The sequence below is a fragment of the Anopheles coluzzii genome, chromosome 2 (assembly GCF_943734685.1).
Source record: "Anopheles coluzzii chromosome 2, AcolN3, whole genome shotgun sequence".
In the NCBI taxonomy this organism is placed as follows: Eukaryota; Metazoa; Arthropoda; class Insecta; order Diptera; family Culicidae; genus Anopheles; species Anopheles coluzzii.
The window spans coordinates 20,508,220-20,520,791 of record NC_064670.1 but is presented as its reverse complement, the minus strand read 5'-3'; the positions used below and the strand labels follow the sequence as shown (position 1 = coordinate 20,520,791).

At 49.7% G+C, this 12,572-nt stretch overlaps 1 protein-coding gene across 1 annotated transcript in view; it reads left to right on the top strand.

Annotated features, from left to right (window-relative positions):
• The window catches only part of LOC120952795 (uncharacterized), a 45,084-nt gene that overhangs the window by 31,018 nt on the left and 1,494 nt on the right, over positions 1–12,572 (top strand). The window contains exon 2 of the mRNA XM_040372309.2: positions 8,141–12,552. Coding sequence (XP_040228243.2) covers positions 8,141–12,552 — 4,412 coding nt within the window. The remainder of the gene's footprint in view (positions 1–8,140; positions 12,553–12,572) is intronic.

Here is a 12,572-nt window from a genome sequence, read left to right as displayed (position 1 = left end):
TGATAAGATTGTGGGTGGTGGGTTTTTCGTTGTGACTTTTGCGTGCGTACATGCCAATGTTTGTTGGGTTGTGATGCAATGGAGAAGATTTCAAACGCGACCAGATACGGTCGTCGAAAGGTCATGCACATTTGGGTGCGGGCGGGGAATTCCTTACCAGTTGGTGTGTTTATCTTGTGGCGATTATTTGTGTGCGTGTCAGTTACATTTGTAACGATAGTGTATGAAGTCGAGCCATGGGTGGGTGGGTTAGTTTTCAAGGTAAGCGTATTTAGTTGCGCATGACAATGCTTGCCATAAGACCATAATGCCATAAGATGGAGTCATAATCCTGTGCGCTTTTTTCACATTTATTTTATTCAAAATGTTTGCAACGACACATTTGAATCTAAGATATCTTCGAGTTTCTAATACCAAAAACATATTATTCTAAATATTTCATCTCAATTGTTTGTTGAAGTTGTGCCCTTGTTTGTATCTGTCCAGGTCTAAACAAAGCTCCAGAATTTAGCTCCACAGAGGATGTCCATCTGTTTCACATTTTGAAATAATGTGTCCTACTTTCGGTGTGCTATTTGTAAAAACAGATCGTTGGAAAAACTCTTGACACACAACTTTTGCCCACTTAGTGAAACAAATAACGTTCAATAAGCTTAAACAACGAAAAAAAGAGATCGACAACGTATCGAGCTTTTCATTGACTGTTATCGAGGGCGTTTTCAAAGGTTTGAAGTGTCCTTAAGCGTCAATTTCTCTCCGCCTTTGAATGCTGAGTACCCACGCGATATGTGACGTACGGTACGGTAATCCTGCTGTCACTGGTCACTGGTCTCACTCATCGTCAATTTCATGACCGAGCCTTAAGCCCCCCGGTGCTCGGACAGTCCATTCCGGCCCGTTCGCTTGTTCATGGTCGGCCGCTCGGTTGGCTGGTAAAAAAAGGAAAGGGGTGGACAGTTTGTAAAAGCACCAAGAATCACTTGCAAAATGGAACATGAATGACGATAACTAGCCGCCGAACTGGAGGGATCACGGAGATGGCAGCACCGATGGGGAACGTTGCGTTCCACGCTCCCTCCTTCCCCGGACATTGATTGATGGAGACTCGATGCGAGTCAAGTGGTTCGCGAAGAACACAGATCGTCGAAGTCGTCTGTCTGCTGTGCCCACAAGCTGACGTCACTGCAGGTGCCGCTAGAAGCGAGCCACAGCGCATTTACCGACCGAAACACTGGCCAAACCGCGGGGTAATTAAGTGCCGCGGCATCGAGAAGGAGCCAAAAAATAAAGCTCACACAAGACACGAGCCTTTCCGCGCAAGGTCCATATTTATATTTTGGGACAAAATTAGTGATTCCCCGTTTGGCGAACGTTTAAGACGTTTAACGGTCGTGTAATAGCGTGCAGCAACAGCCACAGTAGCACTAGCTGCCAGAACCACCGCAAACCTTTCGGCTGTGTCCTTGAGCAACTAATGAGGTCAGCCGCAGGGTGCGTCTGTGTGTCTGTAAATGTGTGCCTTTTGGGGGGTTCCCTTAGTCTTCCTACATTGGAGCTAAGCGAATAAAAATGGAAGGACAGCATAAATTCTTGCCGAAGGTAGACATCAGATTCTGTTCGATTATTAAGAACCAGGAGTCTACCCGGTCAGCATTTTAAAACTAAATGGCAATCGGCCGGGGCTCCTAAGCCCAGACACGCTTAGCATAAGAATTTGAGGCAAACATAAGATAAATTAAGGTCTCTGCACAGCATAAATTATGTTACCTAAAATGGCAACATAAACCTGTACTAAAAAAACCACCTAATGATCTCGGAACTAAGACTACTACTGCCCAACCCCGAGGGCATGAATGGTCACAAAAGATTTACAACAACAGCAACATCAACAACCAAAATTATCAGAAGAAGTAATGCTGCAAATTTGGAAAGGAAATTGTGCATTAAAAAAAACAGAACCGGCTGCCAGCCGTTTTTGGGACCTTTGGGGGAGGGATGAAAGCAAATGTATGTAGTTCCATCAAATCGTAATCAAAACTGCCACTTAAGGAGAATGCAAAACGAATGCTGCCACCCTTTTCCGTTAGGCATTGATCGCTCTTGCCATCGCACCACCCCACCTCCGGGAACGCTTGTGTGAAAACACGTTTTCGTTCTTGTTGTGCCCGGAAGGGGGATCCAGCGCCCGGTCGGTTTGGTGCGATCGCGGGAGCAGCGAATGAAAACCGGGAGCAGCGAATGAAAATTTATCTTGTAGAAGGGTGTGTGCCTGTGTGTGCGTCTGTGTACCACGAATCCCCCTTCACAAGAAGCGCACGAGCGCGCTGTGGCTGAGGTGCGGAACTACGGGAGCATGTTTTGGCTACCGAATTGAGCTTTTCCCCGGTTTTAAAGCATTTTTTTTCTTGTCCGTATGCTGCTTCACCCGTCCAGCTACACATCATTCATCACCGCGGGCTGAGAGGTGACCAACAGTTGTTTTTGTTCGCTTTATCATGATCGTGAATATGCTTCCTGTGCTGTTTTTGTTTTTGTTTTTTTGTTGGTCGGATAGAACCGAAATCGCTGAAGAGCTGTATACGCTTTGCTTGCTTTCAAGCTGGACAGAACATTTAATTTGACAATGAAAAAAAAAAACATTTGGAATGTTTACTTATATATATGCAAATCCTTTTTGAAAGGATATTTTGAATATTAAAAATGAACTAAAATTAAGACAAAAAACCAATAAATTTATATGCCATTTTGGCTCTTTCCAACAAAGCAAGATCTTAAACATATGGATAGAACATTAGAATAAACTCTGATAAGAAACGCAAACAAAAACACGAAGCGAAGTTTGAAAGTGGACAGCGAAACAGCATGAAGACAACAACACGCGCGTGAAGTAAGAGGGCGAACACGCTCAAGAACCAGAACGACGTCAAACCGGTGATCCGCGCCGGTGGTGTCAGGAAAGTGGTCCCGAGGACGAGCATTTTTTGTCGCTTTGTTTTTACTCTTATTTTATCGCGTGCCATGCCCGAGGGGGTTAATGTTGCCTGCTGCTGCGGCTGCTGCTGCCGTTGATGGTCCTGCGATGGGGTTTTTTTTATTAGCCCATTCCTTCTGTTCTTCTGAGAGTCTTCGCTACCTTCTCTCGGTCGCCGTTCCTTTCTTTCTTCGGTTAGACGAAATTTTAAGGCGAGCAGAAAGAACGGAGCCATAAAAAATGAGATAAGAAAATGAGCAAAACAACCGTCCGCGTATAGAACATAAAATAATGAGCACGCAAAGAATTTGGAGCGAATTCAGGAAATGAAACAAAGAAAGCGAAGAAAAAAAAAGACAATGAAAAAATCCTCCACTGGCAAAGTAAGCAGCGAACCTCATAAAAACAAAAATTTCATCCATTTCTGATTTGCCTTTGCGCGGCCCCGTACCCTGTTGGGAAGGTTTGTGAAGGTTTTTGTTTCGGCCCGGGGGGTGTTGTGGCCGCCCCCTTCATCCGTTCATCGTGTCACACTCCGCGCGATCCCCCTGTTTTTTTACCAATAAATTCCTTACGGGCCGCGATCTTCATACGCCCGGCGTATCCGTTTTCAGGCTGCTGGTGTGTTTGTCGTCTTCATCGCCTCGCCTGCATGTCCTCCAGTGGGGTCCCGCGTGCTTGGGGAGCAGTTTGCCGAATATCTCCTCTGCCCTACCTTATTTTTTCCTTCGATCAGTCGTTCGAACGATCCTGTCGAGCACGGCGAACGCGCGCATGGCTAACGTTTACGGGATGAGGTTCAAATGTTGTGTCCAGCTGGCTTTCGGGTTGGTTGTGGTGATGGTCGCGCTGCTGGTCAGCGCGATCGTTTCGAAGCGATCGCACAAAACAGAAATAAAGATTTACATGGCACACAGAGCGTAACAGGAGAGGTGAAAAAACACACACACATACATACACAAGAGCTCTTTCGCATTCCTTCGTCGCGTTTTGGGCTCGTGCAAATATGAGAAAAGAATGCAAAGCAGCATTCAGAAGTAAAAAGTGCCCTCCCATATCCAACCACTTCCGCGTCCCGAGGTCCCCCGAGGAGTTTATTATTTTTGGGGTTCGAAAACGGGCACGGACTCAGAATGGTTTGTTTTTCACTTTGTGTGTGTGTTTTGTTTTTGGTTCTTGTGGTATTGTGCGGTAAGAATCGGATCGGTGGAAAAGAAATGCGAAATGAATACCTTGGCCATCATCAACTCTTCCGAAAGGTGATCAGCAACAGTGAAGGAGGGATTTGGTATCCTGTTTTTCTTTCTTTTTGTTTTTTGGTCATCCCTGTTCTCCGCTGTCCTTCGCGTTCCCCTCCCATCATCGTCATCAGTGCTGTTTGTCGCGTGTTCAGACGGGCCATTTTTGTACAATTCAAACAAACCAGCTGGCGTTCTTGCGCCTGTGTTCCAGTTTCGTTTGCGGCCGAGCATTATAACGACGACGGTGATGATGTTGTCGATGCTTTGATGGTGTTTCGTATATGGTGTCGCTTCCCCACAGTAGGATAGAGCGTAGCAAAACGAGGTGCTTAGTAGTGATTGGTGAGTTGTGCATTGTAAAGGCGAATGAAGACACTTTTTTCCCGTATAGTAGTTATCAGCCGTCCAATTGCATTACAAATGAAGCTTTAACTTTCATTCAAAAGCGTTTGTCTGAAGTCCTACAAGTACAAAAAATATACAATATAATAAAAAAAAACAAAATAACCTTTTTTGGGGGGAAAAACTGGATTCCTCTTAATTTGTTTCTTTTTTTGCGAACTCCCCGTAGCTTATTCAGGGTCATTCGGAACTCAACTTTGTTTTTGTGGTACCATAAACCATAATAAATGTGTCGAATCCACTGGAAACCTACATCCCACCAGGCTGCTCCATTCGCAAATTATACGATGTCGATCGTCCCGCAGGGGGGGGGGAGGCTGTGCGGGTGGGCAGCAGTTTGCTCACTTCCGCCTTGATCTTGACCCTGCTAGCTGGCTAGCTTTGCTACTTATTTTTTGCCAGCTTCTTCGCTGTTTGTCCCGACGGCTTCCCCGCTATAAAAGCGTAGACGGACGCGGGTTGAAGTTACAAACAAAGCTATTTCGGTTCACACCCCGAACCCGGTAGCATCATCATCGTCTCCGCAACCTCCGCCATGGAGTATTATGTATTCTGATGGATTGGTATGCCGCGCGAGACGCGGGACAAAAGTAATAAGAAGAAAGAAGAAACATACAGAAAGATAGTAGCATGCAAACCCTGCACGTCTGCGTAGTGGTGGTGGGCATGCACACCACACAACAGAAGTGATGTTTTCGATTTTTGTTTTGATTAAAATTTCGCTGCCTGTTGCACCGCTCGTTCGCATGTAAAATAATTTAATAATTTAAACAAATTGACGATGACATCAATACACCCCCTCGGAGCACTCGCAATGAAGGCTTGGTTAGTGGTTTTTTTATGATGACACCTTCAAGTCACGAACCCTCGGCCCCCGGATTCCACCGGGTCTTTGTCGGTCTGGCCTGTGTTTACCGAAATACCTCAAGCAAAGCGATAAAAACAAAACCCTTCAAAACGAAACCAAACCTCAATTGGGACGTTTGTTTCATGTTATGCCGGCGGGGGATGATGTTATCGGCTGCGGGGGAACGGAACGAATATTTGCACCGCCCGTGCATTGATGCACGTCGACATTGCTCGACGACGGTCAAACTGCAAGCTCTGCATTGTCCGTGATTGGTAGAAGGTGGACAATTTGAACGGGAACCAGCGACCGCACGCGCACACACACACACACACGCATTTGATGTACACAGAGGTGTGAATTGTTTTGTCTCTTAGCTGCGGCGTCGCGATAATCCTCGCGCCATTCGGGTGGAGAGGAGAAGAATGGGGAGCTACTTTAACGATGCCCAATTTCGTGTGCAATACTCCATTCCTCGTTATGTGTTCGCTGTTCCGCTCGATCGATGATCATCATGCAGTGCACGATCTTCATGCTACTCCCACTGACCGGTCTGGTGGGGGAGCGGGGGAACGAAATCGGAAGATTTTTGCGATCAGAAAAAGGTAGGTGACCGAATTGAGGATGATCGGTCCTGGCGGCGCGGTCATCGACGTTATTAACATCTTCAAAGTGTCATTGCCGTTGGTGCCGCCGTTGCTGTTGATGTTGTTGTGCCGAATGTGATATGAAAGACATTGATTCAATGCAAATCAGAGTGCGGCCGATGCCGCCGGATATTTCACGTTCTACTACAACATGTGGTTCTACAACAAGTTGGCGAAAATAAGAAGAAACCCAATGCAGTGCGTTTTGTCACTGGCCTGGCCACTTTGGGCGAGTTTTGGGCAGGTTGTATTGGGGGTGATCGTGTTTTATTCGAAACCAATTTTATCCTGCTATTTCTTGTGAGCTTGAAGGTGATCCTGTGCTAACGGAGCTAATGTCAACGAACGTGTTCTTTGCCAATTCCAGTTGAAGCTGCTATTGATATACATTTTATTTATTTGTTCTTGAACTCGATTGTAATATTATTTTGCTAATTTTACAAAGAAAACCCTCCCTTATGTACTCCACGTGTAACCTTCGGTTTGATCCATGCTAAAGCTGCAGTACAAACGAACGTTGCCCGATTTGTTGTTTGCCCAACACAGTTGGGAGAGGTTTCGCTCTATCTCTGATAAAAGAAGCAACAACACCAAAAAGCGTTCCCGCACCCCGAGCTAGGTGTGGAAGTGTTTGCTCTGCCGAGTGTTGTAAAAATTAGTAAACGCATATTGGCGGCGTTACTTTACACAACACCAACCAGCTTCAAGTGGTATTGTGCGGGTGGGAGGCTCAGGAATGCGTTAATGGGGGGTGGTTTTCAAAGCTTTTCAAGGCTGCTAGCCGTTGCCGTGACTATGTGTCCTTGCTTTTAAACGAACGGAATCGTACGATAAGGTGTAAGGTTGGTGCCGATGCGGCACTGAGATTCAATCTGTCTGGGCTGCTGCACCCTTTAAGCTAACCTTGAACAAAGTGAACCGTTTTTAAACAGCGTTCCTTTATTCGAATGAGTTAAAGGTAATAAATCATCATCAGCCAGCAACAAAATCACAAAAGCACTCTGTTAGAAATGCATACATATCACATATCACACATATAACACCCAAATCCGTGTTTATTTGTTTATTTGTTTATTTGTAAATGTTAAGTGATTGGCCATAATTGGCCTTATCACTGATCTTATAAACTAAACTTATAATAACATAAAGCATCACGGTACAATGTAACATCAGCACAAAATAAATAACACAGAGTATCACAGCAAGAAAAACAGGTTAAATTAGGGAATTCCAGTCAAAAGAGTCATAATGTGCATTAAATCTGATAGCCATCGCAGTCAAAGGTTCATTATCGCTATATGCACGTCTAGTTTGGTCAACTCTTAGTAGCCTAAAGTTTCTTAAACCAACGACCAACCAAGTCAAGTGTACCAACGGTATGTTAAGACCTTGTCATGTAATCGCAGAACGACTGCATAAGGCTACAATGTTTCAATTTGTGCTAGATCGGGACAAGCTGATAGCCCACCAGTACGAAGAAGTATGGTTTTCCGATGAAATGGAGCTGTTTTGCTGCCGGCCACTTTAATACTAGGTCTGCAGGTTCGGGTGACTGGAGGCGAAGAAAGAAGAAATATTATTAGCATAATTGAATAATTACTTGTCGTAGTTTTTTTTTCCAACGCGAAAGAATTGCTTTCTCTTCTGCCGTACAGCCCGGCTCCATCTTTAGTTGTTATTTAACACCCTTTTTTTACATAACCGTAGGAGGGGGTTGAGTGAGATATGCAAAGTTTCTCCCGGGTTGTAAAGTGGAACGCAATTATTATTCACCGCAGTGGCGCCGATGAACGCAGCTTTATCCTTGGGTGAAGGGTAAATAGTTCTAATAGCTAGTAGCGTACTGACCGTTGTTTGGGCGTTGCAGCGTGTGAGAACAAAGGCGACGTTGAAGAGCGGGGGAAGGGAATAATAATTTCGGTTGTACGTTAACACGTGTAGTCAGTGAAATAAAATAACCTGTTTGACTAGAACCACGCCATTAACACTGTATTCTAATAAGCTTTTCTCATTTCATTCCCTTTCATTGCAGCACCCAGCAAGCCGGCCATCTTTAGCTCGCAGCAAACGGTGACGGGCACGATCCCGGAGCTGCCACAGGATACGGATAGCTTTAGCGAGATCGATCTTACCGCCAGCAGCGAATCGCAAGCCCCGTCCCGGCCGCCCACGATCGACTACAATCCGCTGCAGGATTTGGAAGATAGCGACGGACGAGCGGGCCCGGTCCAGTACGGCGACACCGGGGAGCAGTCGGGCGGATCGTACCTGCAGCAAACGTCGGCACTGACCGCCCAGTTTGCCGCCCAGCTGCCGAACGTCGCGTCAACGGTATTTTCGACCTTCAGCCGTGTCATCAAGGGCACCTCGCCGGCACCACCTCCAGCAGCCGCACCGCCGTCGTACGCAAACGACCCATCAGCGGCACACGTGGTCGGTACGTACGGTTCGCCGGCAGAATTTCAAACTACTACGCCCGGCAGCAGCAACAACAACAGCAACCCGTCGACGTTAGGGCCGTTAATAAATTCATCCGCGTACGACCCGTCGTCCGCCTTCGGTGCACCACCGCAAACCGCACCGGACGATCGTCACCATTCGGAGGGACAATTAGCCGCCGGACCGCCACCACCCGCACCGACGTTCTACAACCCGGAACAGGTGCCGTCGGCTGCGGGGCTACCACCACCGACCGCTCACGGTGGCATATCGAACACGTACCGGTTAGGTGGCAGCAAGAAGAAAACGTACGCGCATATACCTGGCCTGAACACCACCACCGCCCAACCGGTCCTTGGGTCGGCTGCATCATCGGCACCGAACGCTGCAGTACCAACACCCCCTGTAACTCATCCCTTTGTGACACCATCGGGACACTATCCGCCCGCACCCGTCAATCTAGGCGAAGTGAAACAGGCAGCACCACCGGAGAACGAGGAACCTCCCAAAGGCAAGCCGTCGCTGTTGAGCTACCTGCCGAGCAACATCCTTGAGAAGCTTCCCAAACCGAGCTTTGGCGGTGAGAAGAAGGAAGAACCGGCGGCCCCGTTCACTGGCGGAATACCAAGTGGATCAATCGCGGACCAATTTGTCGATGTCAATGCTGCACCGACAGGGGCACCGGTAACTGCAGTACCACCTCCACCACCGTTGGCAAGTGCTACGCCATTAGCCGCTACTGTACCGTCGTTCTTTGCGGCTCCACCAGTAGTCGAATTTGCACCACCGCCAGTTGTAGCGCCGGCAGAAGCGAGCAGCAGCACCTTCTTTACGGCCGCTGCTCCAGAGACAGCAAATCCAGCAGGTCCGTCGGTACCGCCCGTCTCCGAACCGGTGGCAGCAGCTCCACCTCCGGTGTTTTTCTCGCCCGCGCAGATTCCAACGGTTCGCACGGCACCGTCCGTATCGTCGAAGAGCAATCCGTACAGCTCAACGCGTGCCTCGGGCGTTGGACGGTACAAGAACCCGCTGGCACCGATTGTGCCGCCCGTTGCTGGAGCGGTATTTTTGCCGAATCAGCCACCACCGTTGTCTACTGCGCATCAGCTGGGAGCTCAGCCACTGCCGCCGCCATCTCAAACGGGACCGGCAGCAGGCGTGCCACCGAGCATTTTTACGCCTCCTGTTGCAGCAGCTGCTCAACCGGTAGCTTTATCTAGCGCTCAAGAGGGCAATCAACCACAGCTACCACCACTGGCAAGTGCACCTCCAAGTATTTTCACGCCTTCTTTTGCGCCATCGGCAAATCCAGCACCGGTTTCAATTTTCAATCCAACTGCTCCAATTCCGGTCGTTTCGGATAAAAGTGAATATCCTCAACAATCGCCATTACCAGCACCACCATCGGAAGGCAGCGTACAACCTACGTTGATTCCGGTCCCTACTTATCAAGGAACTGCATCAACTCAGCCACAATCCGCCTCAGTAAAGGCCGAGGCTGTACCTCAATCTTCCCTAGGATCGATATTTAATCCATACGCAACACAGCAGCAGCCGCTAGAAGCGCAACAGGTGGACACAAACTTAAATTTCCAGCAAACGGTAACTGCAACAGAGCCGTTGCTTTATAAATCAGAAAATTTACCCATTGCCGCCCCAACCGCATCAAGCTTCCCACTAGCTGCTGAGTCGGTGCAAAATCAATTCGCTTCTTTTAGCATTGGAACTGCTACAGCGATTGCATCAGTCGCCTCGCAAGGCGTAAACGACTTCCCGTCATCGTTCCTAGGAACAGAACCAGCTCAGTCTCCCGGATCCGGTACCGCGAAACCTATCGTGGACAGTCGCTCAAAGTCGAGCGAAAACGTAGAACGAAGAACTTCCCAAAGGCAAGGCGTCGCTTCTTTTAGCATTGGAACTGCTACAGCGATTGCATCGATCGCCTCGCAAGGCGTAAACGATTTCCCGTCATCGTTCCTCGGAACAGAACCAGCTCAGTCTCCCGGATCCGGTACCGCGAAGCCTATCGTGGACAGTCGCTCAAAGTCGAGCGAAAACGTACTATCGCCACCACCGCGGCCCAATTCGAACCTTAGCGAACCGGCAGCAATATTTCCCGGGTCCGTACCGCCGGCAGACATTTTCCTTCCTGACCCTCAAGAGGAAAAACTTACTCAACCCGCTCAAGACTTGAACGGCAATAACGGGTTGTCCAACTTTTTCGGTACAAATCATTCTCAACCAGCGATCCCGGTTGTTGAATCACAAACGAACGCTAACTTTGTTTTCCCAGCCCAGCAACCGATAGAGCAGCAGGCTAAGAAGACGGTGCTTGCATCGACCGAGCCAACGCCAGCCATAAATCCGGTCGATTTCTTCAACAGCAACACTATCGTCCCGCAGGCAGACGCCACCGAAGCGAACACCACCAAAACGGGTCAAACCGTATCGTCCGTGCCGCTGTTTAACTTTTTCGGTCGTGCAGCTGACCCGGCACCACCGGCTGTTGTGCATGCACCGGCAGAAAGCGTACCGTTGGTGGAATCCACGCCCAAGGGTCCTGTGAAGGAAGCAACGCCTACTGCCAACACTACTGCAACTGAGCAAGCTGTTTCCTCGAGCGTATCGCACGTCAGCAGCTTCAGCAACCTCGCGAACGAACGCTACGACGAGGAAGGCGAACAGGAACCCGGCCGTATAGAGCCCGCCTCCAACGAGCCGATCTTCAGCAGCGACAATCTGTTCGACTTCAAAGCGTCCGCCTACCAGGACGGTGGTTTCTATTCTCGCGATACCGGCCGCACGTACGACACGTACGACGGGAACAGCAGCATGGCAGCGATGGCGACGACGAGCGTCGGTGCGCAGGACACCACCACCGCCACGACGAACACGGGGGGCACCTCGATAGCGGAGTCCAGCACCACCAACATTGCCTACCGGCCCACCTACAACCACTGGTTCTATCGGCGCGAGATCGAGGGCAAAAGCGTCTGGTCCCCGTTCACCATGGCCGACTCGATGTCGCTCGAGGACGGGCTGACGACGCTGCAGGCAAGGGGCGAAAGCGCAGACGCAGAAAACGACGGCAACCCGCCCGTGATAGTGCACACCGACGGCGGACGGTACGATGTGTCGATCAGGGAGCGAACGCGCACGCCCGTCTACTGGAAGGGGCCGGCCAACGAGGTGCGGCGGTGCTCCTGGTTCTACAAAACGGTCGACTCGCGGTTCGTACCGTACGAGGAGGAGGTGGCCGATCTGCTCGAGCGCGAGTACAAGGAGGCGGCTACGTCGGGCGAGTGGCACCGGCGGGTGACGATCCCGAACGGGGAAACGGTCGTGTTTCACGGACCGTCCGTCATCGTGCACTTCCTGCAGACACAGAATCCGGACACGTGGGGTGGCGGCAGCTCGCCCGTGCCCTCGACCACGAACCGGCCGCGCGTGGTGAAGCGTGGTATCGATGAGTTTAATATCGACGACGACGAGCCGGAAAAGATCGACCATTTGCTGTTCATGGTGCACGGCATTGGGGAGGCATGCGATCTGCGGTTCCGGCGCGTCGAGGAGGTGGTCGACGAGTTCCGCAGCATTTCCGCCCAGCTCGTGCAGAGCCACTATCGCTCGTCGTTCGATCGGGGCGATGTGGGGCGGGTCGAGATACTGCCCATCTCCTGGCACGACGATCTGCACTCGGAGGAGTCGGGCGTGGACGAGAAGCTAAAGTCGATAACGCTACCGTCGATACCGAAGCTGCGCCACTTTACCAACGACACGCTGCTGGACGTGCTGTTCTACACCAGCCCGATGTTTTGCCAAAGCATTATCGATGCGGTTGGCAAATCGTTGAACCGGCTGTACGCGCTGTTCTGCCAGCGCAATCCAACGTTCCATGGGCGCGTTTCGCTGGCGGGCCATTCGCTCGGTTCGTTGATACTGTTCGATCTGCTGTGCCATCAGAAGCGTGCCGAGCAAAAGCAGTCGTGTGAGCCGGAGAATTCGGTAAGCATTTAAGGACCTCC